The 26504-nt window shown below is 38.0% G+C and overlaps 1 protein-coding gene across 3 annotated transcripts; it reads right to left on the bottom strand.

Annotated features, from left to right (window-relative positions):
* Positions 1 to 232: 232 nt before the first annotated feature.
* Positions 233 to 24011, bottom strand: LOC124303560 (protein spaetzle 5). Of its 3 annotated transcripts, XM_046760912.1 has the most exons (8): positions 23711 to 24009; positions 23146 to 23594; positions 14224 to 14378; positions 3236 to 3325; positions 2726 to 2875; positions 2410 to 2604; positions 1614 to 1886; positions 233 to 1309 (listed from the first exon to the last, which is right to left on the bottom strand). In XM_046760912.1, exons 2-8 carry the CDS (start codon positions 23176 to 23178, stop codon positions 1138 to 1140), a joined length of 1068 nt encoding a protein of 355 aa, XP_046616868.1. In that variant the 5' UTR covers positions 23179 to 23594; positions 23711 to 24009; the 3' UTR covers positions 233 to 1137. The 3 variants fall into 3 exon arrangements, with proteins under 3 accessions (XP_046616868.1, XP_046616876.1, XP_046616859.1); XM_046760920.1 differs by having other exon boundaries at positions 3232 to 3325; positions 23146 to 24011; XM_046760903.1 differs by having other exon boundaries at positions 23146 to 24009.
* Positions 24012 to 26504: the final 2493 nt, after the last annotated feature.

Here is a 26504-nt window from a genome sequence, read left to right as displayed (position 1 = left end):
GTAAAAAAAAGTAATCATAATCGTAATAATACCATTAATAATAATTTAATCACGCTTTCGTTTATTTAATACACGTATATGCGTATATCATATGCACGTATCTGCGCTTCACGCGTGTTTCTGTGAAAGTCAAAGAATTTTACAACCTAAAATATCGTTCTATGCGGCTTAGCGATTTTTGTGCCCGCTTCGTATATACGCTCGTAAAAATTATCTATTAATTTTTCTTTTCTTATGATTTTTTCTAAATTCTCTCGTCCCTTCGCAACTTACGGAAATCAGGCCAATGAACTTGAGGATTCTTCGTCAAATTGAATACAGGAAGTATTTTTTACCTAGATTCTTTTTTCACGTAGCTCAAGATAAAACTACTACGGTAGCGACATCTACGGGAAAGTTTCGTTGAACCTGTAGGACAACTTGAGGGCAAACTTATCGACAGCCGCCGGAAAATTTAAGATGAGACTTTCATTTTACCGACTGTAAAAATTGAGTAATTCGAATTTGGTTTCTAATTGATCCGTAGAAAGTGAGTAAAAGAAAACAAAAAAAAAATTCGGAAGCAGATAAAATTCCAAAATCTCATTTGTAATATTTTTCTCTCATTCCAATTTTTGTTTCGTATTGTCAAATTATTATATACTTAAATATTAGTGATTTACCGTATTTGAGTTCTCAGACGCAGTTGCAAATCCTCTTGAGATTCTACAGTGTCGTATCTGAGGAACATTGTTATTATTATATGTCTTTATATTCTAATTCTGACAAACGTTCAACCGTATCGACGATCACGTATACGTACATAATGTCCCATTTCAATCAATCATTGCAATATTTCCAAAATCAGTAAACGTATATACAGGAAATGTACTGTAGGAAAATGTTACTCGGTTTGGTTGCAATCTGTTGAATGAAAGCTAAACAATGAAGTGAAACGAAACATCTATCTAAGGATTGAAAGAAAAAGGATTGAAATTAAAATTTCTGGAGGACAGATTGAGTTGGAGAAATTTGATCGATGGCAAATGACGTCCCCTCGGAAAAATAAAATCAACTTTCTTCGGGAACATTAATCTTCCCCATTCTTATTATACATTTCGAGACATCGCAGTTGATTGATTGAATTATTTCTAAGAATCAGTTGTTCGAGGTGATCTGACATGTGCAGCAATGTGGAAACCAAAAAACGTCGGTATAAAGACGGTCCCCGCTGCCTTCTAAAGCTACAAGCCTCTTCTGCACGTATTGCTGTTGACATCTACTCGTGTATCCGGTTGGTAGCGTGCACAAGCCGTTGCAGGTATCCGATCTGAAGTTGCAAAAATCCGCATGAGGTTGGCACGCGATAAGACGTAATAATGCCTGAATAAGGTTCGGCATCTTCGCCGAGGACGACCAGCGAAAATTTGCAAAATAAACTCTCGTCGGTTAATTTTTGACGAGAACAAGTCGATGTTAAAGTTTCATAAATTTTAGCCAGTTTGTTTGCCGGTAAATCCGATTGAAAACTTTTCTCTTTACCCGACTGAATTATAAGAGCAATTCTCAGGCGATGAACCTCCTCGTTAGCACCTGCAATCAAATTATTTCTCCGCAGCTGAACTCTGACTTACGCGCACGTCTCGCTTTTCACCAGCTGGGTGTACTTGTCCCCCTGTTCCTGTAGGTTCACCACGTACATCCAGTTGCCTCGGTTGTTCAGCGCTGCTTTGGGCATGATGAACTGCGAATTGGTGGGGCAAAGCGGGGTCGCTTGGCTCGAGGCGTTCGCCTGACGACGAGATCTGCTCTTCTTCGAGGCGGCAAACTCCAGGAGAGGATTTACACGCGGCGATCGACGAGGACGTTTTCTCAATGCTCCGCTCTTCGCGCTGCTCCGAGTGTACCTGAACATTGGGTTCGAGTCGAGGGGCCATTCGTTCAAGGAAGTCATAAATTTAACGATTGGAAATCGAATTGCAAACCCAAGGAACCTGATCGACTGACGTATTATTTGGAATAACGAGGAATCGATCGAGGTAACTAAGATGATCGGAAATCATTGCGAATTACTTGAAATCACGTGATAGTCCGAAGCAATCGCACGGCGAGTGTTGGAAGTTACAGAAATCGTTGAATGGCTTGTGAAAAACGCCGGATGGTTTTGAATCGTTAACATTTTGTTGCTTCCTGTGATTTGTTGCGATTTTCTTTAGTTCTGTCGAATTGGAAAGTCACTGAAAATCCCGTAAAACTCTAAAAAATTATTGGTAATCATCGTTGATGATGTAGGAATCAATAGAAATCACTCCAAATCTGTTTTAATTCACGTCGCGTTATAGACAGACGTTTTGCAATAAGTTCCTCCGAAGAATATCCCGGTGAATACGGTCAAATTTCCCGTAGGTATACCGTAAGTGAACGCATTACCTGTCTGGCCACCAGCCTTGAGGCTGTCCAAGGGGATCTAGAGCCTGGACTTCGGAGTACAAGAACGGACTTTCTTGTTGTTGATGGGAATGACGATGCTGCGGAAGATGCTGCGAAAGCGGATGATGCGAAACTCCTAGAGCCGGCTGCAAGAACGGGTTGTTCGGCGACCTGGACGGTGTCGGATAGCTGTACCTGCGTCAAAAAGGTACATACATTTTTACAGACAATCGAAAGGCACGGTGAATCAAGGAGGGGTGCAGATATTCGGGGTGATTTGATCTTCCAAGCTCTGATACCACTTCTCAAAACTTACCCCTGCTGGGACTTGTTGGTCGGAGGTCCGTAAATTGGTGCGGGTGGTCTGAAGGGGTATTGCGATGGGAGGAACGGTAACGGTTGTGGATACAGCTGAGGTACTTCCGGTCGTTGGTAGTTGTAACCTCTGTGGTATTCCGGTTCCCTTCTTCAAATCGCGGTTCGCGGTTAGCTCGGATTTTAACAGTTTTACAGAACCGCGAATTCAGATGAGCTTGAGAAATTCTCTCGCGAGGCAACCGAATCGTGGATACTAGTTTCTGCATACGCGGTTACCGGAAGCGATATATGTATACGTCGATGATTTTATAAAAGTATTTACTTCGAATGAATTCTCTACTAAACGATTGGATTTTTCAGAGAATCCGTGACTTATACATCATGGTATGGCACAAATCAGTCTTTTTACTGGACTCGACCTCTCAAGCGCAACCGTATTTGCCGTTTTTGGGTGATAGGTACTTTATACCCTACAAGTGATTATGTACAAAAGTAGAAACCCACCGACCTGTAGGAGTTGAAGCCGTCCCGAGATTCGTCGATTAATAGCGTGTTGTAGTCAAAACTCCATTTGTCGATTAGGAACCTGATCAGCTGTCTGAAATTGAAAACACACGAATGGCGATTAGATCGCAATGAACTTTTCTAAAGTCTAAAGAAAAATTTCTAAAGTCTGTCTTAAGATTTTATTTCAAAACACTACCAACTGCAGCTTCTTACCATCTTATGCAATATATTTCACGACCGGGACAGATTGGATTTAAATGTTTTCGATATTACTTATTGTCTACGAAGTTTATAATTGTACAACAAGAAAATCGCACATTCGCATTGAATATCGATTTCAGCATTTTACAATTCTCGATATGCTGGTACAATTCTGAAAGGATCTAACTTACTCAATTTTCCCACAATTTTGAATGATAAATTCATACTCAAACTTCAAGTTTTTACAATAATCAGGGACATAAATTTTCACGGTAGATTATTTTTGACATCCGATTTCAAGTTTGCGGATTTGAAAATGGAAACCTGGATTCTGGTTGGGTGTAAAGTTTTATATCACACAACCATCCTTTGGACGATCACTATGTATCTATTAAATAAGTAATTTCACCGGTGCTTTCTGTTATACGGGGCATCGAGATTGCTCGAACTAGCAAGGATGGAACGAGGAGATAAACACGTATCCGAGCCGATTCCATTATACCTAACAACCTAGTTTCGTATATTATAGGTATACATATAAGAGACAGATATTGTTCGTAGTGGCGGGAACGACCTAGTTGTTAACGTTAATTAATTTTCGGGGTTAAGACGACACTTTGTATGCTAATTAGGAATTGCTTATTCGATTGAAACTATTACCAAGTCTCGGGGGACGCGATGATAAACCCCACATCCCTTAACCTTAACCGATTACACGTGCTCCCTGAGTTCACCTTGTTCACCAAGCTCTCCCACCTGCCTTACACGCACCTACATACGTAAACGAATATTCTCGATCACGTTATTATCTGTGTACGTGTATCCGGATACTCACCGTGAATCGGATTTGAATTCGCGGTGCAAGATAGTGATGTAATAATCCGAAAATGCTGATTATCATAGAAACTATTTCGTGTGTGATATTCAGCGATTGTCGAGATATTGATCTTCGCGTTCTCGGATATCTATGTATAGTTTAAAAAATGTCTAAAATAATTTAATAGGTCGCAGATTGTTTGCGAATGATTTATCTCCCATCAAGAGTTTTAGGGTGAATATTCAGCTTCGTTCTGACTTGTCACTACGTTAATCCTAAACTGTCGTACGTCATTCCATAAACTTGGCAGTACACGGAACGGAAAATATGTTCGTTCAAATTCTGACCAATTAAATCGATTTTTGATGTTACGGTAACCATGTAAATCTATGTAAAATTTGATAACCGTAATCATATCGGGACTACGGTTTTTGAGCACATGTTTACTTTCGATACGAATTCATTCAGTCTTGCACGTATGTTTGAGCTCTACGTTTCACACGTACCTGTGAAAAGCCTGATGTTTACTCGTCGTCTATTCGTGACTAGGAAGAAATAGATTCATTTTCACGACTCGAAAGACTGGCGTGGTTGACATCTTTCTGATATACAAAGACGCGGCAGAAATTATATTTTCACGATATCTTAGTCTTCTCTACAGTCTTTTTTCGTAACTATGAAATTCGTTGCGAAACCTACAAGCTAATTTTAGTTCAGTACTTGGGTAATCAACTTTTTTTAATCCACACAGAATCATGGATTTGCCAAGGTAATATAGAATAATCTAACACCACGGATAAAAATCTTTCTACAAAACATTTGCAGTGTTTTTAATACGATCCTGCAAATACTGTGTGAATTATTAAGTTTCTCGGTGACTTTGACAGAATTACAGGGATATTCTTTGATAATCCCTACTTTGCCGAAAAAAACGATATCTATGAAAAAAATTATTCTCCGTGAAACAAAGGGGAGAAGTAATAATTAGTATTTCCTGAAAAAATCTGTCTTTGCGTATGGCGCAAATATATTTACACTAGTTATATCCATATGGGTGTATATGTATAGGTATATAATTCTGACGTGCGTCATAATGTCCGTATGTATATACACGTATGTATGTAGGCATGTATGCATGTACGTAAAAAAAAAAAAAAAAAAAAAAGAAAGAAGAAATTTGTATGTACCAAAGGAATGGCGAGAAAGGTCATTGTTTGCCAGTACCCGCGGACAGAATGCAAACGATTTAAATTCAGAAATTCAGAGCATGTCTGCAACGAAACAGGTGCCACGTTGTAAAAATGCTGCCACCAAAAACTAATGCGTGATGTGCCGGACGCGTATGTGAGCAGAAAATTGAAATGGAAAAACAGGAGTGGTTTCTGCACAGACCCTGCACCTTCCAATATCGTCCGGATAACAGTTCTTTATAACGGTCAACTCCATAGCTACGGCGTGATAATAACAAAGCCCGAATAGTAAACTTACTTCTAATTGAAAACGAATTTATGGACGGATTGTTCGATTGTACGAATCACAATTATCGATTGTGCGGAACGTCACATCTTATTTCCGAATCTTTGCACCGTTTGGTGAAAAGTTTCTTCATTAAAAAACAGCCGTATAAAGCTAATAAATTTTTTACACGTATTAAGATATCAAACGATTCTCACCCTATAACTGCACAGATATAAGTGACACTAAGCTCGTAAAAGTTAATGAATCGGTGATTCGTGGCTGGAATATGCAAAGTGTATAATATACGTAGGAATTGAATATAAAGAACGCCTCGTGCGGGGAAAACGTATCGAGGCAGAAGTGGAGGTATAACGCACGTGTAAGCCTGCGCAAATGCTGCGTTAAGTCGTCACAACGAGGCTGAGTGAAAGTTTACGGATGTCCTTTAGAGATGGGCAAACCACTTGCTCCGTGAAGATACGTGTGTCATTTCCGAACTCTCCATCGTGCAGATCCTCTTCCGTATTCGGACGCTCTGGCGGAATTTTAACTTATTTGCGCAATCGGTTCGCCGTTACGCCGGCTAGGCAAATCTGAAGTTTAATGCCTACGACGTTTCTTGCCCTACGACGACATTTCTAATTTCAATATTTTAAACTACCTTTTTAACAATGTTTATTCAGGGACCATGCCTCATTTTCGCGTTCGCTGAATGTTCGTCAGTTCGAATAGTAGGTATAGATATAATTGCAAAAAATTATAACAGCACTCCTGGTTGCAGCGTGAATCTTTTATTCCTGAACGCACCGATTTCCGTCCATGTATGCGTTTACCAAACGTGCGTGTAAAGTCGACAGGTCATTCTTCTGCTTTTAACAACGACTAAATTTGCGATCCGTTGGGTCTCGTCACGCTTTTTTTAATCAAGAGACACGTTTCTTCGCGAAAATGTGGCAGCATTGTTACGATCCTCGTCCTCGAAACAATTCGTTTCAAAGTGAAAAACTACTACTCGATATTCGTTCCGTCGAAACTTGGTGGAATTATGGAACGAAAAAGGATCTGTACGATGATTTTGAGGTGAAAAAAAACATAAACGAGTATAAGATGCATCACCATTACTTCATTACGACACTTAATTGCTATTCATTATTTCTGGATAAAAGGAACTGCAGTTCCAAGTTCTCAGCTTCAGTCCAACTCAAACGATGTGTCGAATCTTTCTTGTCAATATAATTCTTTTCTCGACGTAGATCGGAGATGGTATATTAATAATCGCTGCAGGTGCCGCTCTCTGATCATCCAAGCCCGCGTTGTAGCAAATAATGAGCTCTCCCGGGTTTTACCGGCCGCTTTCGATCGCCCGTCGTAATATGTGATATACCACACATGAACCAATTCAAATTAAAAGAGCATTAGAAATTTATAGAGCCATCGGTAAATTGGCGAACCCAGACTCAGAAGCGAAATTAACTACTTGGGCAGCCCCAAAAGCTGTTATACAACGAAAAAAATCAATGAATACCGCATCCTCGAATTTATAACTGAAGACATTTCAATTCCCTATAATTTTTCTCAATTTTATTGCTCCGTTCGCTTTAGTGTCGGCAAAATATTTCTTAATTTTTAAACGAGCTGTTACAGTTTGAACAAAAAAAAAATAATCGACAGGTAAGCGGGAAAATAATCGTACAATAATGTAAGTGCATATCAAATATAACATCAGTCGCACATTTCAAGGAAAAATAAACGCGAGGCTTACTACAGAGATGCACTTTTTCAATGTCTGTAGATTATACGAGTCTGACCTAATATCTTGTGGTGACTGTTTCGCAAAGGGGTCGAGAAAAGATTGTTTACTTTAATTTTTTTCCCCTCAAACGTTAAGTCAACATTTGAACAACCATGGCAAAGACTCGGACATTCTGCACGTGTAACAGCGCTCCGGGCATCATTAATGCTCAGCGACTTTTCTTGGTGTTCGGAAATCCCGGCGCGGTCCAAACACCAAATTCTTGTTCCGTCTTCGTACGCCTTTCACCAGCGTATGGCTTTCAAGTATTATTCACCAGTGCAAAACAATCCAGCGGTAGGTATCTCGTACAAACAAATTTCTAAATTGCATCCAATCCCCAATCGGCGTACTGAATTTTTAACCCCCTGTATCCTCGTTTTCGTTTAAAACGCGAGCCGTGACAATCACGTTTGCCATTTCGATGTTTGTTTGATTTCTTTTTTACAATCAGCGCTGGAAAACGCGAATACGGATATATCGTGGATATATCATTTGAACGGAGCACAAAAAATGGGGTGAAAATTATTTGGCAACCGAAAACAATATCAATTATTACATCCTTGCTCGCTGCGTGGGTCGCGGTTTTCATACGGTTTCACCGATTTTTAGACCATCCGCGCGGACACCGTACCAAAATCGAAGTCGAAAGTTTTCGTGAGCATCTTTAACCGCGATATATCGATAGGCGACTTTCACTCTACGCACCAAACTGCGGGAATCGTAATACCGACTACTTTTAATTCAACGTGAATTACTGATGTCTGCAGGTGGTTTGTCTGTATACGAGTATAAACGTACGTACAGGTTTGTACATTTAAATGGGATTTTACGCACGTTCGACTCGCCCATCTCGTTCTCGCATACAGGCATCCTCCGGGATGTCGTTTTTCACGAATGTCCAAGAACTCTGATGTATAATGCATCCTTGATTCTATTCCAAGATAAAGGATGTTTGTTTTATATTCTCGATGCCAAAGCGCAAAGCCGCGGCGTGTACCTAATGCTATCCAAATTTCTAAATTACGAAATTTTATTTGTTGTACGCTGCTTGAAACAAGTCGCTTGTTAGTCATAAACGCGGCACGTAACTGCCGCGGCCTTTTGACCCCTCAAATAACACATTTCTCAATAAAAGTTATATACACTTACACTACTAAGCGTAACACTATAATTATGTGTGATCGAAGAACTCTAACGCTGTTAATACGGACAGTGAAAACTTGAAACGATTTAGAGATCATAAGGAGTGTTACTATATTTCCGAGAATATTACGCATTACGGTTTTATTGATTCATCCTACCACAGTTACTCGGTGAACTTTGATGTTTTCACTTATGAAAAATGCCCGAATTTTTATATTTCTAGACATTAAAAGGCAAGATTTCAGCGCGAAAGAAAGTGGAAGCCAATATTTCGTTATTTATCCAAGCCCTTCACGCGTCATGCTTTTAAAAGATATTCCAACTTCAAAGTACCGAAAATCATCCGAAATAGCCTCATCGCGTAACCGATCACGTCTTTAACTTTCCTCAACACGTGTAAATACACACATTTTTTAATCTTATAAAATATATCATTATCACAGCCAACTCACATATTGCATTTGAAACACGGATGTTGAAATCTGTACAGTTGCTCCGCATAAAAATTCAGCAGGTACACGTATACGGAGGGTCTTTGGGTATTTTGTTCAAGGTGGGAACTGGGTCATTTCCATTTCTATTCCCATGTCACGTGGCACGTGGTTCCGACTCGCTTCCGCTACGCCAAACTTTCCCGAATTAACTAATTTCATTCGAAGACATTCTAATCCAATACCTATCTCCGCTAAAGTTATTATAAAAATATTACACCCCGGAGAACACCCATAATTACAAAACATGAATTTGCCAAGATTGGATTGAAACACTGAATTTGAGTTGTCCTCACTCTCAGTCTACATTTGCCTACAAATACAAATCCATGTTTCAAATCCGTCGAACGAATAGCACGATAGATCAAAGGCGAGCGTAGCAATGCGTTAGAGATAACACATGGAATACAAGTATCAGTCAAACTCCAATCGATTTATTCCTTCAAAGATCATGACGCATCTCGTACGTATTCTACCGCGCGAATCCCTAACTACTGCACGTTCCGTCGTCTGCTAAAATTTAATGCGCATGCGCTACAATCCGAGAGCGGCGGTTCGCCAGGGTAACCAACCGTAATAAATGTAACCTCAAAAATGTTGACAGTTCTCGCTGGCAGTTGTGCTCAACACCGACAACTGTAAAAACTTTTCAGGTTTACATACAACGCGGCGAACTATCGTCTAAATTTATGCGGTTGGTCACCCTGGCAAATAGTCGCTCTCAGATTATAGCGCGTGCGCGTTACATTTGAGCAGACGACGGAAGGTGCAGTCATTGCGAATTCACTCTGTATATGTATCAGTGATTGCAAGGCCACGGTTATGGTAGAGCAAGCATCTCGCATTACATCCTGTATACCTATTCCTCAACTATTGTACAAACAAAATTCTGTAGTCACCGTTACTACGTAGTCTCGACTATCAACATTTTTCACCACAACTATATTTTCTCGTAACTACATACAGCCATAGTAATTAAACTAAACAGTGACCTATACTGTATCTTCTTGTAATTCCAATAATAATATTTAAACCATTATTGCGAAGCGTACCCATTTTTCTAGAATTTTCGTGCCATTTCTACGTACTAATAAGGGGCCGTTTGATCATCCCAGTTGAAAGTGACGCGGAGCATGCACCGATAAATATCGAACTACCCGACGTGTGCTCGAATTTAATTGTCCAGCCAGCTTACGGCTGCTTACAGTTTACTTTGATTGGAACGATAGAACATCCGGCAAATCCGATGACTGTTATTAGCGACCGTGATTTCGAATAGTGGGTGTCGGTCGAATCGGGACCATTGCACACACGATGAACGAAACGTAATGTAACAAAGTCGGATCAAATCAGTAGCAGTAATGAGGAACGGATTTTTTTCACCCTTTTCTTCACTCCGAGGTATGAAGTCATACCTGGATAATATTGAGAGCCAGGCGCCGGAGCGAGGCAAAGACTGCAACCCTGAAAGCGGCTTAATCGCCATTTGAACTTGTATTCGCTCGAAGGTTTTTGCTGGGCCTTATTATTACACACGCGCAAATGTGACACAACATTACGGGGCGAGCCTTGAGCCTGTCGCGTATGAACGAGTTATTAATTGTTCCCGGCTCCTTGACTCGGCTGAAACCAGACTGTGATATGTTAGTTCGCAAACTCGCAAATAAGGCCAACTTCGTAATTAACCGCGCCGACTCAAATACCGCTTGCCTTGCAGTATTCCTGAAACGCGTGCCATCTCCCGTATAATAATAATAATTATAATTACGGTCGAAAACAATTCGTGTTTATTTGTGTGCTGTACCAACAGGTTTTTATTGCACAAGGGAAAGAAGTAACTCATGCGGATTTGAAATTCTTGAATGGTGAGAACTTCGTTGTTAAATTTCACTTTCAAGTCAACGCGTACATCATGCCACTCACGCTTATGCTTGCCTAATACATGCTACACTGCCCGAAAATTGAGTGAGTCCTGTTAATTTATCAAGTCTGCAATTGTACTTGGGATCAGAGAAAAAAAAATCAGGGTACTTGAAGACTATTGACCCGCTGGGTTCGAGGCGAACACGATGGTCTGTTTGAATTCAATGTTTGTTCATACTGGTTTTTCGAATTTGGTAATTGTCGATTTACTTGCAGGCATTTTATCGAAATTTCGTTCCTTCTCCTTCCGCACATCCGCAAGCAAATATGATGCATCCTTTTTTTCTAATACTCGGCGATATTCTGTCGAAACCGAGTACGTTGTACACTCTCGGATAAACGAGGTGTGAAAAAGTCATTACTCTGCTCATTCTATCGGCGAACTAAAATTTCGTAACAATCAAAATATGTCATGTCCAACAGCTAAAAATTGATATATGCAAATTTCGATGTGTAATAGGTAATTGGTAAGACAGGGAAAAGCTAATTCCTTATTGGACTCACGACGGTCGTAACGAAGAGAAGAGGAAAGTAAAATAACAGGAATGGATATTTTCTCTTCGAGGTAAGATTTTGTTCCAACGAATCCCGAGTTCGGAATTGAGCAGAACACGTGTAAAAAAGCTGGCGGCGATTGGCGCTCCGTACGTACTTTCATCGTTGGTGAAGACAGTTCTGGCCGTGCGCAATATCAACACGTGTAGCCGGAGACTTTAGCCATTCGATCGGCGATATTTCGGGGCGTCGGGTCAAGTTGAAGGCACATTAAGATGTGCGTAAGGATGAAAGAAACTGCCCGAGGCTCCGAAGCGTTTGATTTAATCATCCGGCTATGCACATAAAATTAAGATCCAGGAGTCATGCGGCAAACTAAAAACCGTCTGCGCTAAAATACCGAGCGTCGGCCTCGGCCGAGAGTTCATTACCTTCGGTCTAAGTACCTGCACCTTATAATACCATCGCCCAAATGCTGCTGTGCTCACCGCTGTTAGCACGAGCTCGATAATTTTTTCGCAATTACCGTGGATCTTGTGTCACGCTAAATCGTAAACAAGCCAGTGAATCCGTATCGTAAAATATCGCTGTGAAGTTTGCGTGGATTTTTCTGCACATCAGGCGGGTGGTGTTATAACCACCGGAAGTTTAAGGCTGCGATTAACTTGCGCCAATTCAAACGGATCGAGGCTTGCGATTCATCACCGTTTGTTTTGCCAAAGCTTGTGATTATTTTATAATCGCACGGGACATATTCGCATATTTTTATACGGATGCGCTTATTCTCTACGGAAATGCAGAATGAAAGATTTTTTTTTTTTTTTATGTTTCGGGCGGATGAATCGAGAGAATAACTTTTTGTATCCTGTATAGACAATGTATGGGCGCGAATCAGATCCTGCAGATCTGATATTATCCATTCGTTTTTATTTCGCGTAATTAAATGAAATTCAGAACTCTGAAAGCGAAGTTGAAGAATAATCGATGGTAATTCGATTTGCAAAAAGTGTTTTTTCAGCACGGAAAAAAAATTTGTTATTGCAAAATTGAAGTACAAAATCCCAGTTTCACACGATTCCATATAGAAAGATCAAAGTATTCCATAAGTGCACTTTCCATGTTATTTGTTTCAATCAAATTTAGATGACAACGAATTGACTTCATCTACGACTTGAGAACGTTTGTTTTCTATAATTATCTTGTTTTGAAACTACTTCAGGGTGTTAACAGTAAATTTGAGAATATCGAGTCGAGTGGAAAAATATTAAGAGATATTAGTGTTTTGGATCAGTGGCCCATGTTGCGGAGTCACGGTGCGTATGAGGCATTCCACCCCAAACTGTACCTACGTCTGACCCTCACGATCAGCGATATTATTTATTTTTAAGTATGGCGTAGAGTGTAAAAAAAACTTCCACCGGGCTTTAGACTTTTTGGACCACGGTGTGATTTTAACTGCTCCAAAAAATACAGAATCCCAAACTTCGAACGAATAGCCCAAATCGATTGGCTTTGAATTTTTCTCACGAACTCTTTGTCAAAAAACGACAATCTTAAGACGTGTGCGAGCTGCAGGCGAAACAAGTGATTAAAAAGTGAGAAAAATTGAATTAAATATCAATTTCAAAAGTATAAATTTATATTTTATACTTTTTTTTTCTCAGCAAAACAGGATAGGTCGGCTTGGTGTGGAATGCCTCATGTACAGTAAGAGTATAATGGGTTTGTAATTGGTTTGGTAATCCGAGGTCATTCGATCATTCAAATTACGTCTAATCTCAATCGATCTATTTCCAAAAAATCTGAGAAAATGAACGAACCGATTTGTAGGGTCGGCAAGACGGTCTCACCAAATTCGTTATTCAACCGCTGTCGACATTTTTCGGCATGATTATAAGTTGTGCGTACGAATGACAATTTCAAGTGGACTTTTAGGTTACCTTAGAAAGTTTCATGAAATTGAATACTTATTAATGTTCTTTTTTTTTTCATTCGTCACCTCCAATAGTTGAATAATATTCACCGAGTACCAGAGGCACATAATTTTTTGAGACCTACTTGAGCTATTACATATAATATTTACCTCAACGCAGTTTGCTGGAATAAGTTTGTCATTAATGGGGATGACGGAGGAACAAAGTTTGTTTCGAGACAAGCATATTTTTAAAAATGAACTGTGCAGGTATCAAAGCTATAACGAGCTATAAGCTCTTTTATTGTTTTGATTCTTTCAATCCCACAAATTCTTAACATGCTTCGATGCAAATTCGACACTGTGATGTTTCAGGATTCCATTCCAAATGTCTTGTTATTAAATAATAATTGTTTTTTAATGACCGATCTTCCGCCGATAAATTAGATAATTTATAAACGCCTTGTTGACAGGTTTGATAATACAAACAGCTCTGTCACCTTCCGTGTGTTAGAAAAGTGAAAACTCTCCGCGGCACGAAGCCGAAGACACGTTGCATCGTGGCGTTGAATTTTGATCAGAATTTCATGTTCGAATTTTTCATCGAGATAATGTTTATTTATTGTAACGCCCGCGTGTGACAAAGACAAAGATGAACAGGTTTCTATATGCAAAAATATAAACTCTGCGGGCATAATACACCGATTAATTTGAAACGTGTACGTCTAGTCTCTATGCTGTTTAATATTCTTACTGAGGATAGTGGTCCAGCCTTTCGCAGAAGGTTTGTCCGGGTTTTGCGCATCTTGGTGTATGTCCAGGAAGAGCTGGCAAGAAGGGCTCGTGTCGAGGAGGGTGCGGACAGCCGTATTCCGAGCAGGGTTCAGGATTCGCGGCCATCACGAGGACCTGTAATCGAGGATACGTTTGTCATTATTAAGTGAGATTTCCTACATTCCTCAGAGCTGTAGGTACGTACGGTGTAATAAGTAGCGTTGCCCGCTAGTCGACAACTTTCGTTTATTTCAATACTTGTTGCACGCTCAGGATGGAAAAAAAAAGAAAAAAAAAATTATAATCCGAGAGAGTAAAAAGAAATGGAGGGCCTATTAACTTTTGAAAGTCTGACTTGATTATCCATGTTTACCGATTGCAAATTTATACCAATATCCCATCGCGTATATTCGGATTAATTATTTCCAGTATAAACCATCATCGTACGGGACGCAGTTCGTATCCGTTAACTGATAAATTTCAATGTCCCGATTCACAGATATCTAGTCAATTTACAGATACAGACGTACGTTGTTTGTTGATATTCATAAGACACCTAAATAGGTCATCTGATTATTGATTAATTTTTTTTAACTTCCATTGATTCATGACACCATCACGCTTTCGGTGTTGAAATATAATGCTTTCTATAATTATATTACAATGAAACACTTTATAAGATTATTTGAAAATTACAAATGAGGCGAAATCAATATTAAAAATCTTTTACAAAGTATGAGGAGTAGAGTGAAAATTTTAATTTATTTATAAATATAACTACACATGAGCCGTCATTATGTTTAAAATTCATTCATTCATCCATTCATTCATTCCAGGTGTATATAGTTAAAACGGTGTATATTGTTAAAATCAGTGTATATGGTTAAAAACAGTGTATTTGGTTAAAATGAGTGGATATCGTTGAAATTATCATGTATTGTCAATAACGGTTTTTCGTCGAGGCACTATATTTGTTTATTGTACGTTTAATGTTCTTCGTTTTATCGTCTCTTTTAAATTTGCTTGGCTTTTCGAGTGTTTTAATTTTTAATTTAACAGGTATGTCCTCGCAGTTTAGATTTCCGTTATTCTCTGTTAGTCGACTATTTCAGAGAGGAACACCTCCGCACCTCCTTCCTCCTGGAGAGACGTAGACCAAGCCCCTTAATTTCGAATTTGTGACCAGGTTCTCCACTCCCTGGGTCTAGCCTAATCCGATCGTGCCGTCTTCATTGCGCGGTGATATTTGAACCATTACATTTGCCTCCCTTTTGTGATGGTTAGGTTTATCATAATTATCACAAACACCAGTTATTGTCATTGTTCATTATTCATACTCAAATTTATTATATAATTATTGAAAACTGCTTCATGTCCACCGTTCCCTGCACATACCTCAAATTTCATCAACTTTTTGCATTATTAGCACTGGAAAGTTTGTCACACGCATCCCTCCACACACATTCATCCACTTGTATAAACTAATTAACAATCTTCTGGTTTTCCGTTATTCCGATTATTACAATCTCGTCCACTTAATAAAAAAATTAAATCTAACTCACAAAATATGCTTGTCATTGTTCTATGTCGAGTCCAAAGTAGAGGATGAAATCATTTTCATTGAGATTCATACGAGTTAAATACGTTATTATATATATATATATATTTTTTTTTTTTTTTTGAATATCAATAAATTTAAATGTATATAAATTGCTTTCAAAATTGATTCAGGAAACTAGGAAGTTTGATACTTGCGTAAATTTAATCTATTATATGTACCTTTGACATCATTTAAATTTTCTGGATTACATAACACGAACGCATTCTTTCCAATCACTTTTGTAATCTTATATGGTCCCTGATATATGTGAAAAAACTTGTGAGTTACTCTATCAGCTGCGTTAGAGGGTAGTGGTACTTTCAATAAAACTAGATCATTCACATCAAGAATAATCTTTGTTTTCACTTTTTGTTGCTTGCGTCGATAACGAAAGTTCTTTAACAATCTTTCCATAGCTATCATAATTTTAGTTTCATGATCCACCTCAATATTGTCTGGAAAAGAGATAAGCTTTCGAATTTCATCAACAGGTTTTTTACCAAAATGCAGTTCTATAGGAGTATATCCTGTACTCGAATGGGTTGTTATGTTTAATAAATCCTGAATTTTTGAAATGTGGGTTGCCCATTTAGTATGCTGTTCCGAACACAAAGTTCTAAAAAGCCTTCCTAATTCCCTCATAACTCTTTCCGTTGGATTAGATTGAGGATGTCTAATACTTGAAAATCCTGTTTTTATTCCTGCATCATTTAACGTTTTTTCCAACTATTTGCCGTAAATTGTGTCCCGTGGTCTGACAGAATTCGTACAGGTTTTCCCATTTTTGGTACGTATGATTCTAAGATTTTCTTCAAACTAATACGAGTTGTAGCTTTTTTCACCGCATATAAATTGACATGTTTCGAAAAATTATCTAACACAACTAAAATATACTGCACCCCTCCTACAGATCGCGGTAAGGGTCCATAATAATCGATAGTTACTGATTCTCCTGGTCTATCAGATTTAATCATTTCATATTCTCCTTCCATGGTTTTCGATAAAACTTTAACTCTCTGACACAAATCGCATGCATTTACGTATTTCTTGATATCTTTCGTCATGCCTTTCCAATAATAATTTTGTTTCAAATATTGTAAAGTTTTGTACTGACCGGGATGACCTAATTTAGCGTGGGTATGTTCGATTAGTTTTGTAATTAAAAAACATGGTACTACTACTCGCCATTGGTTATTTTCGACGTTATGTTGAAATAATATTTCATTATGAATTTTAAAATGTTGATCAGGCAAATTTTCGGACATTTTAATTAGTTTTTCTGATATCCATGTGTCTTTTCTTTGTAATTTCTTTATATTTTTGAAATCTCTAGTTAAAGTTCGATCCAAAGTCATGTCATAAATAAGGTTATAATTGGTATTTACACTATTCACATTTAATAGATTAGAGTACGATTCTAAAGTTGATATTAAAAGTTTTTCAGGTTCTAAATCATCCGTAAATTTCCCTTCAGGATTTCTACTGAAAAAAACAGCAACTATATTATCTTTCCCTTTACAATATTCCACGTCAAATGAATATTCTTGAAGTAACAAGCTCCAACGTATCAATCTTCCATTTTGAAATATGGTATTTTTCAAAAAAGTCAAACTTTTGTGATCGGTAACTATTGTAAAAGTTGCTCCTATCAAATACATTCTTGATTTACATATGGCATAAATTATTGCTAGTAATTCTTTCTCAGTAGTGGTGTAGTTGATTTCTGGGTTAGTCAGACATCTACTAATAACTGCTATTAAATGATGATTTCCTTCGTTGTCAGTTTGATACAAGATCCCTGAAATACCTTTATCACTTGCGTCAGTCTGTAACCGAAAAGGTTTTCCTGGTACAATATGATGCAATACTACACTTTTTGTGAAATTTTCCTTTAAGTCTTTATATGCTTTGGCTAATTCTTTTGTCCACTTAAAAGGTACGTTATTTTTTAATAACATCCGTAAGGGTTCCAAGTAATACGAGTGCTTAATACTGAATTGACGATAAAAATTACATACACCTAAAAATCTTTGCAACTGTTCTTTATTTGTGGGTCTGCAAAATTCTTGATGATCTCTAGTTTATCCGGATCTGGTCGGATTCTCTCAGGTGACAAGATAAATCCCAAAAATTTCACCGATTTTTGGCAAAATGTCGATTTTCCGAGTTTTAAAGTGAAGTTATGTTGAAGTAGTTTACTAAAAACTAGGTCTAAATGTATCATGTGTTCTTCAAAAGTTGGCGAAGTGATCAATAAGTCATCAATGTAGCATGTTAAAAACTTAAAATAATCATTTCCAATTGCTAAATTGAGAGCTCTTATGAACCCACTTCCTGCTGTTTCAAGTCCAAATGGGATTCTGCAGAAATGGTATAGTTGTGATCCGTGTAAAAATGCGGTATATGGCCTTGATTTTTCAGCTAACGGGATTTGCCAGTATCCATGAGTAAGATCGATTGTTGTCATATATTGTACTCCATGATGTTTTTGTAATAGCTCAAAAATTAGTGGTGGTGACTCATTATCTGATTCGATAATTTCATTTAAAAATCTCGCATCTAAACATATCCGAATTTGATTTTCTGATTTCTTTACTATTCTCAAAGGATTGCAATGTGGACTAATGGATCTTTCAATTATTCGCATTTCTAACATAATTTTTATCTCTTTGTCTACTAACTCTCGCAAAGCTAAAGGAATTAAATAAGTTTTTCGTACAATTGGATTTGGCTTAGTTACTTTGATTTCATGTTGATATACTTGAGTACATCCGGGTTTATTGGAAAACAAGACTTGATACTTTTTAAGAAGTGCACAGACAGTTTCAATCTGTACATTACTGAGTGTCGTTAGACTATGCACGAAGTTTGAAGACTCTTTAAAAAAATTATGATCCTCTCCATGTATTATAAATCTTTCATCTTTCTTTAAATTTTGAGATCTTTCTTCCTCATTTGTTTCTTCTAGTTGTTTATGACTACTATTTATTTCAATGGCTTTAACTAACTTAACAAAATCATTTTCACGAGGTAAATTATTTTTATACATTCCACAATTGAGATGCTGTGTATCAACATCATTATCATTAACAATATTATTTTCATCAACTATCAATTCAATTTCATTTTCTAAATGGCAGTGTGGTTGTTCATTATGAATCAACACATCAACTCCACAATTTTCTTCACCAATAACAAGTTTATCATTTTCATCACTTAAATCTAAATTAACATTTTGCATATTTATTATTTGAATTAAAGTTACTTCGTTATTTGTAGAGGATACCAATTTATCTAAAGGTTCCAAATCAAACAACACCGTTGGTATACCGATATGAACACCGTTGACTTCCAACATACGATCTTTGTAATTTATTATCACTTCGTTTTTCAATAACCAATCATTACCAAGTATTATACGATTAGATAAATGTGGAATAACAAGACATGAATATTCTATAACTTGATTTGCCAGATGCAATTGTAAGAAAACTTGTTTTTTAACAGTTATAGTTTTTCGTCCAATAGCTGGGATTACCATTACTTTACTAACCGGGAGAATATTTAAATTTATTATCGTCATTAATCGATTGAAAAATTCTTCGGATATACATGTCACTTGACTACCAGTATCAACAAGGGCATGTATTTTAATCCCCAAAACAGAAACTAAGATATGTGGACATCTTGGTACAGTTAATCTTGAATTTTTTTGGACATTTTTTTCAGTACCAGTTACATCATAAGATAGGTCCGTAATATAATCAAAAGGGTCACGACACGTTATTGGACCTTGATTCAACGCGCCGATGGTCAGTTTAAATTTTGTTTTTGGTCATTACTATTGTTATTATTATAATTCCCTGTTGGTAAATGATATCCATTCGACCTTTGATTTTGTCCAAAGTAAGTAGGTGGCGGATAACTTGTGTTGGGTAAACAAACACTTACAGCTGTTGGTATAGCATTTTGAAAATTTGGATTCGTAGATACCCCGTTATGTTGACTTATCTGTTGATATTTCTGTTGTGCGTTAATGTGACCTGGTTTATTGATTTCGCTGGTATTATAAGAATTGTTGTTATAAGATTGCGAATTTCGAGGTTTTTCACGTTCTCTTTCTTCATAAGTCAAATCTAGCTGAGCTAACGCGGCTTCAACTCTATTATTATCGGAAAAATCAATTGCCACTAACGCTTCCCTCACTTTAATCGGCATTTGTTGAATAATACTATAATTTATTTCATAATCCGACAACTTGGGTTCAAAATACTGAGCTTCCTTAGTTTGTTTTAAAAAATACGTTTGCAAATTATTTTCATTCCCTTTGAATTTGCGCATCGACCAACGATTTTTTTCCCTGATTCTTATAGCTACGGAATAAAATTCTTTCAAAAATGCAGTTTTAAAACATTCGTAATCGTTAAACCTACTTTTTTTTCCATCAAACCAAATCTTAGCTCTACCATCTAATGCACCATGAATAACTAATATTTTTTGTTCAGTCGGTACGTGTTTCACATCGAAATATCTTTCTAAATCACTTAAAAATTCTCTAGGATTCGTGTTATCCTCCCCAGAAAATTTAGGTACCTTTATGTCTATTTGAAATGATTTCAATTGGTTTATCAAACCTCCTACTAACCTTCCTTCAATATTTTGACTTTGTTGAATTGGTTCTACTGCCGACAATCTTTCTACCAATTGACGTTGTCTCTCATTTTCCTCCGTCAAACGTCGAATTTCTGCCATCATCGTGTCCTGCTGCTGCTTATCACGCAAAGACTTGTCCAATTCTTTTTGTTGGTTAGCCAATTTTTGTCGTTCTAGTCTCAATTTATTCAAATCATCACCTCCTTCAACTCCAGTCGCATTGTCTTCACGGTCAGAATTTGAATTCGTCGAACCAGGTGCCATGTTTTTATACTGAATATTTCGGCCGCTACGTGTAGTTTTCGGTCTAGAAACCGGAGTTCGTTTTACTCTACCCATGCAATTAATTGAAAATTCTAAATTCTATCTTAACCTCTTAATCATTCACACTTCTTCCTAGCTTTCGAGCCTTCGCGTTGGGCGCCAATTTATAAGATTATTTGAAAATTACAAATGAGGCGAAATCAATATTAAAAATCTTTTACAAAGTATGAGGAGTAGAGTGAAAATTTTAATTTATTTATAAATATAACTACACATGAGCCGTCATTATGTTTTATGTATTACGAAGTCCACGAACCGTTTATTTTTCGGGTCATTGACTTCAAATTATCCAATTGAAATATCCCATGTAAGAAGCTTAGAGAAATTTGAACGATTTTGAATTAGTTTGGTGTATTTTTAAACGAATCGTCACTTTTCCCTGAAACATTTTTCTGTACTTCATGCAACTACCTCCAGATTCATTGTACTAGACATTTTAAATGGGACACACTTTACGATCGTGAGTATGATGTATGCGTAGGACACGTTGACACGGAACGCTCCTCGTCAAATCCCGTTAAAGAGCATTCAGTCGTGTAAATCTACTTCAGATAGACTGATAGTAAGAAAAAAAAAATTAATGTACGGGTGAACGTTTTCCAACATTCTTCGTTAATTGACGTTTGTTATTTTCGTTGACACGACGGATATTCTGACACCTCGTATTATATGTGTATAATACTCGCATTTCAAAGCTGAGAAATTACGTGTTTGACACTGCGTATATGTATGTGAGATTCGAGTGATTATTTGGATATTTGAAATGGTCCGGTGAAAATTTTTTGCCAATCCAACAAGCCTGCGGACGTAAAGCATGTAGAACTTTCGAAAGTAGAATGCGTTGAAAATTTCACATGATTCCAAAGTTTCAACTCCACAAAGGTCTTATCCTCAAAGCAGGAATTAATGAAATTACATTTTACTGTATAATTAATATTATACGCCAGAGATTAAACGTAACAATAATTTCGTGCGATAAAAATGTAAGTGAAACTCGTTATAAGGAAAAAAGTAAAGCTCGTTCGGTAAGATTTTTCCATACTGTTCTTACATCGAAAAACAGCCCAACTATAGTCTCTGTGGCGAGAACGCTGAGCTTCCAGCAGCATCCGGTAACTCCCTATTGTAACCTACCAGTGAAACAATTATCAATTCTTTTTGTGTCATTTTCAAAGAAGGAAAAAAAACAAAAAGAAAACGGTAAGAATCTTGATTTGACACGTAAATTGTGTTGGAATGTGCAAAATTCATTTAAATAATTTACCGCAGCTAATAATTCGAAGAATGTACACCACAAGTATGCTTTCATAACATGTGACTTTCAACGTAAGCTTCCAATCGTTCATCTATCACGAATTATTTCCAACTACATAGCGACCGTATGACAGCGCGACTAAATTCAATTGCAAAGAATTTCCCGTTCTCTTATAATTATACTCATATACGCTTAGATTATCAATAAGCAAATTACTTCTTTATATCCTCGTGTTGTGATTCGAAGGTTTAGAACCCGCTTTTACTGAACGTAAGCGATTAGGGAAGTCCAATTCGTGGTCTGTCAGATAGTGATTAACTCGATACAATTAGTGGGCGGCAAAGACGCGCGGGAAAAGTGATCGAGTTGAATAAATTTACCGGTAATACAGACACGACAATGCAATGCGTGTGTGTGTTTGTGTGTGTATATGTCATGCTTGCACGGCACAGTGCTCCCACTTTTCAAGTGAAGGTTGAAATATGAACGCCAAGGTTTCACGCTGCACAATGTCAACGACTGTTTTCAGGCTCACTGTGGTGTCTGCAGGCCTGATTTCGTAGCCAGCATAATTGTTTAATAGTTTTCCCCAAGATTACGTCTTTGCGAAGAAAAATCTATACACAAACGCATATCGCATCTCACCTACGGTACCTTGTATGTAAACGATGTTCGTGCGTAGCCGGAAGACTTGAATCGTGATCTTACTTATGAGGTCAGGTAAATGAAAGTTGTTTAGTATGTGGTTGAATATAATTTCTTCAGCAACGCGGATGACAACGTAGAAGATGAAACACTCGACGTGTCACTTAAAAATCTAACTAATACTTCTGCCATGCAGATTTATAGTCAACGAGACACGAACCTTGCACAATCAACCCTGTAAGTATTAAATCTGCAAATTCATACCGACTGTTACTTAACTCTTAACTAATTATGAGACTTACGCGTGTGCTGCGGGCGCAATGCAAAACCACCGCATCACATCCTCGCGATATGTCCGTTTTATCATTTATTTTGTAAAACTTTTAAGGCTTATCTACACGTGTGTTTTAAGTGGACAGGCTTACCGTTAAAAAAACACCTGTAAGTCGCAGTATCATGTTGCTTGGTCGAAGATTAAATGAGTTACACCCACAACACTAACACTCACTGATCGCATGCAGCGGTTAAACCTTAGGTCGGTTCGTTTGTTACCTGTTCACAACACTCGGAGAAAAAGTTTTTTTTTTTTTTTTCAAATTTTTTGTTCAATTCGTTACATATCTTGACAGTTAGTCTACGATTTAGGGCGATTTAAATGAGGTATGCGACTTGCGGCTTGCGGTAAAAATTACAGGATTATTCAATGTATCCACTTGCACGTCCCGTTAATAAACTCTCTAGCAATTATAATATTAAACTCGGTGCCGAAGGCTGAATAAAAAAGTTACGAAATTCACCGGCTGTTATTTACTAACTGATTTTCTTCTTTTACTTCAATTCTTCACCACATAGACATTCCTTCGTTGTTACTATACTGTCATTATAATTAGAGACAGAGAGAAAGAGAGATATATATATATATATATAGAGAGAGAGAGAGAAACGGAAAATGAACGTGACTGAAGTGATCGACTAGACACCGAGCCAGACCGAATGCCTACAACACACAGGCTCGAACTTTGAAACGCGCGTGAATTTGTATAACTAGGAATCCCCTTTTCCACGTGCGAAATAGCGGTAGGAACCGGGCGTGTATTTGTTAGAGGTACGTGTGTCGATCGAGAAATCGACGGTGATAATACGCGAATCACGATCGGCGATGCCGGGCGAGCTTATGTTACTATGTCCGGGGTCTGCCGCGATGTGCCCCAGATGATTCTGTGCGTGTAACGTATAAGAGCCGTGCTTCTGAGCCCCTTCGCGAACGGGCCAAAGCCGGGAAGCCGAGAGCCGACCGGGTCGCACCTCGTCACAGCTCTCTGTCCCGGTCCGACGGGGCCCAAAGGCCCAGGGTGGGGCTGAACGTCGAGCACTTTCACTGCCATCGCCGGCCGGCTGCCTTGCGTGTGCTCACGCATTCGTGTCCGATGGCCCATTCTTCGTTTCGTCAACTTCACTGATTCGTCTTTCCTCGACTGGCATTACGATTCCACTTCTCGTTCCTCTTCTTCTTCTTCTTCTTCTTTCCCATTCGGACGAAAAATTTAAACGGAAAAAATTCAAGGGAGTGTCGTACCGGAGCGATTGAGGTGTCAACGCTACAAAAAATCATTTCGTAATCTCCGAAATCATTATACTGAAATCGCTGATGTTTAATTAAAATTCTGCGTTAATAAGCATCGGGGTAATCGTTGGTGGTTGTGAGAAATCATTTTGAAAAGTAGGAATTAAGTGTTGGAAATCATGAGGAAAACACGTGATCAAAGAAAAATTCATCCAAGTGATCTCTCGCAATTACTCTGTAAAATTTAAGTAATACGTAATCACGGTGTTTATTTTTCCTCCGGTGAGACACCTCTTGGAAAAATCTAAGGTTAGAGGAGGTAACCTGCACCCATGGAATATTTATGGAGAGTTTCCACGTCCGAAAGTTCGTCTGTGTAACCTGCGAAATGACGTTTAAAATAGTTGAGATACGTCGAACTTCACTACTATGGGTCTGCGGTATCTGAAAAGTAACGATTTTTTAATTATCGTGTTACTTTTGTCGCCGAGGAGTAAAATGTAAAGCGAGTGTGTCGTGAACATCAATCGATTGAATCATCAATACCTAATTCGTAGGAACGAACATTAATTACTTAATTCATTTAGCTGACACGCAATCATGCGTCTACTCTAATGGTTTCATTTTACAACTCACGCTCGACGAAATTATCGGATCCAGCGAAACCTGTTTTTCGGGTTAGAAATCGTCACTTTTGCAAAACTCAAGCATAGTTGTCAATGTGTATCCTAATCGTTTATCGTAATCGCCCCTACCAGGGCCGAAACGTTAACACTATAAAAAATTGTTTTGAGTTGTGACCTTCATATCCAAGAATAACATTAATCAACAAATCATCAAGGTCAAGATAAATCGTCTTCATCGTGTATCCTAATCGTTGGTAAACAGATTCGACCGTCAGACTCAGCCGTTCTATATATTTACAAATTGTCATACACTTTGCTCTAATTTCACGCCATGATGCGGTATGATGGGCAGCAGTTTGGTCATTCAAGGACAACTGGATTAACGGTATGAGAAACCCAACGAGTTGTTACGATACAATCGAGCTAAGTGCAACTTCACTATTATTGTCATTTCTAAACGGTAGGGCCCAGTTTTATTTTCCATTATTTTTCGTATAATCGAGCGAACTTAACTCCGCGTGGCAAATCTGGGATTCTGGCGAATAGAGAACCATCGCACTGTGAAACCAACTCATTCCCCGAACGACCTCCATCCCCGGGATGACAGAGTAAAGAGATCAAACGTTGTGATTCGCGTCATTCCTGTCCTGTATAAAAACGGAGATGTAGATTAATTGGCTAATTAGCTTTCTACGTTTTATTTGTTTTACTCGAAAATCATCCGATCTCCAAAAAACAACGGGATTCGACTGATCGTTGACGAAGCTGCAACGATGTATCGATACGACGTGAATTTTAACGATGAATTGTGTTGTTGATACCTTTTTTCGCATTGCTCAAGCTCCGTTTGGATTTCTAATTAATCTTTCAACGCATCGGCGACGTTTACATCTATGGAAGCTATATACGTCGGTAACTTTTTCATTCGCGGTCTGCTTAAAGACTGTTACCGTAAACGTCAAGGACACACACCCCTGATTGTTAACCGATAGAGAATGGGCACTGCTTTTCGTCGCGTGTGCACATACCTCGATGCGATGATGTAATAAACCTTTGATTCGGTCGTGCGGACTGGCTGTCTGAGTTTAGAAGGTATATTACCGTTTCTCTTGTCGCAAATTATTTAATTTACATATAATTGAATCTTATCTCCTAGGATCTGCACCGAACGAAAGAACGAAATTACGGCGTCTTTAGTCAAATTAAATGTTATTCAGTGAATACTGAGCTTCCACTGCAAATTTTTTCGTTGATATTGGTGTATTCAAAATAAGTTATATTAAAATATTGTTGTTTATGCGAAGATCCGTAAAGCTCATGAGTACTGTACTTGTAACATAATTGCTTTCGAGCCCCTGATAAAGATACAAAGATCGCATAACTTACAACATAACGTAAAGATTTTATGCAAGAGCAAGCTGCGGCAGAAGCGGACACGTCTTTAAGATCTGATCTTCTGAAATTCACACTGAATCATCGCGGATTAGAGAGATTTTTGCAACGTCAAGTAAACGCCGGGAAGCAGGATTTCTTTTTGTCTTCCTTCTTATTGTTTGCTTTACTGCACGTATAGGCGTACAGGAAATGAGTGCTA

This window comes from Neodiprion virginianus, chromosome 1, assembly GCF_021901495.1.
Source record: "Neodiprion virginianus isolate iyNeoVirg1 chromosome 1, iyNeoVirg1.1, whole genome shotgun sequence".
NCBI classification, from domain to species: domain Eukaryota; kingdom Metazoa; phylum Arthropoda; class Insecta; order Hymenoptera; family Diprionidae; genus Neodiprion; species Neodiprion virginianus.
Note: the sequence above shows the minus strand (reverse complement) of the source record. Positions and strands in the feature narration are given on the sequence as shown.

Bases quoted from the DNA above. Each gene is read 5' to 3' on its own strand.
- LOC124303560 (XM_046760903.1), bottom strand. From the start codon at position 23,178: ATGATACTGCGACTTACAGGTGTTTTTTTAACG. The intron at 3,326-14,223 runs GTAAGAATATTA...TTTCAATTTCAG, and splicing joins AGGCTGGACCACTATCCTCA to ACAGCTGATCAGGTTCCTAA. The intron at 1,310-1,613 runs GTAAGTCAGAGT...TTGCAACTTCAG, and splicing joins GTGAAAAGCGAGACGTGCGC to ATCGGATACCTGCAACGGCT.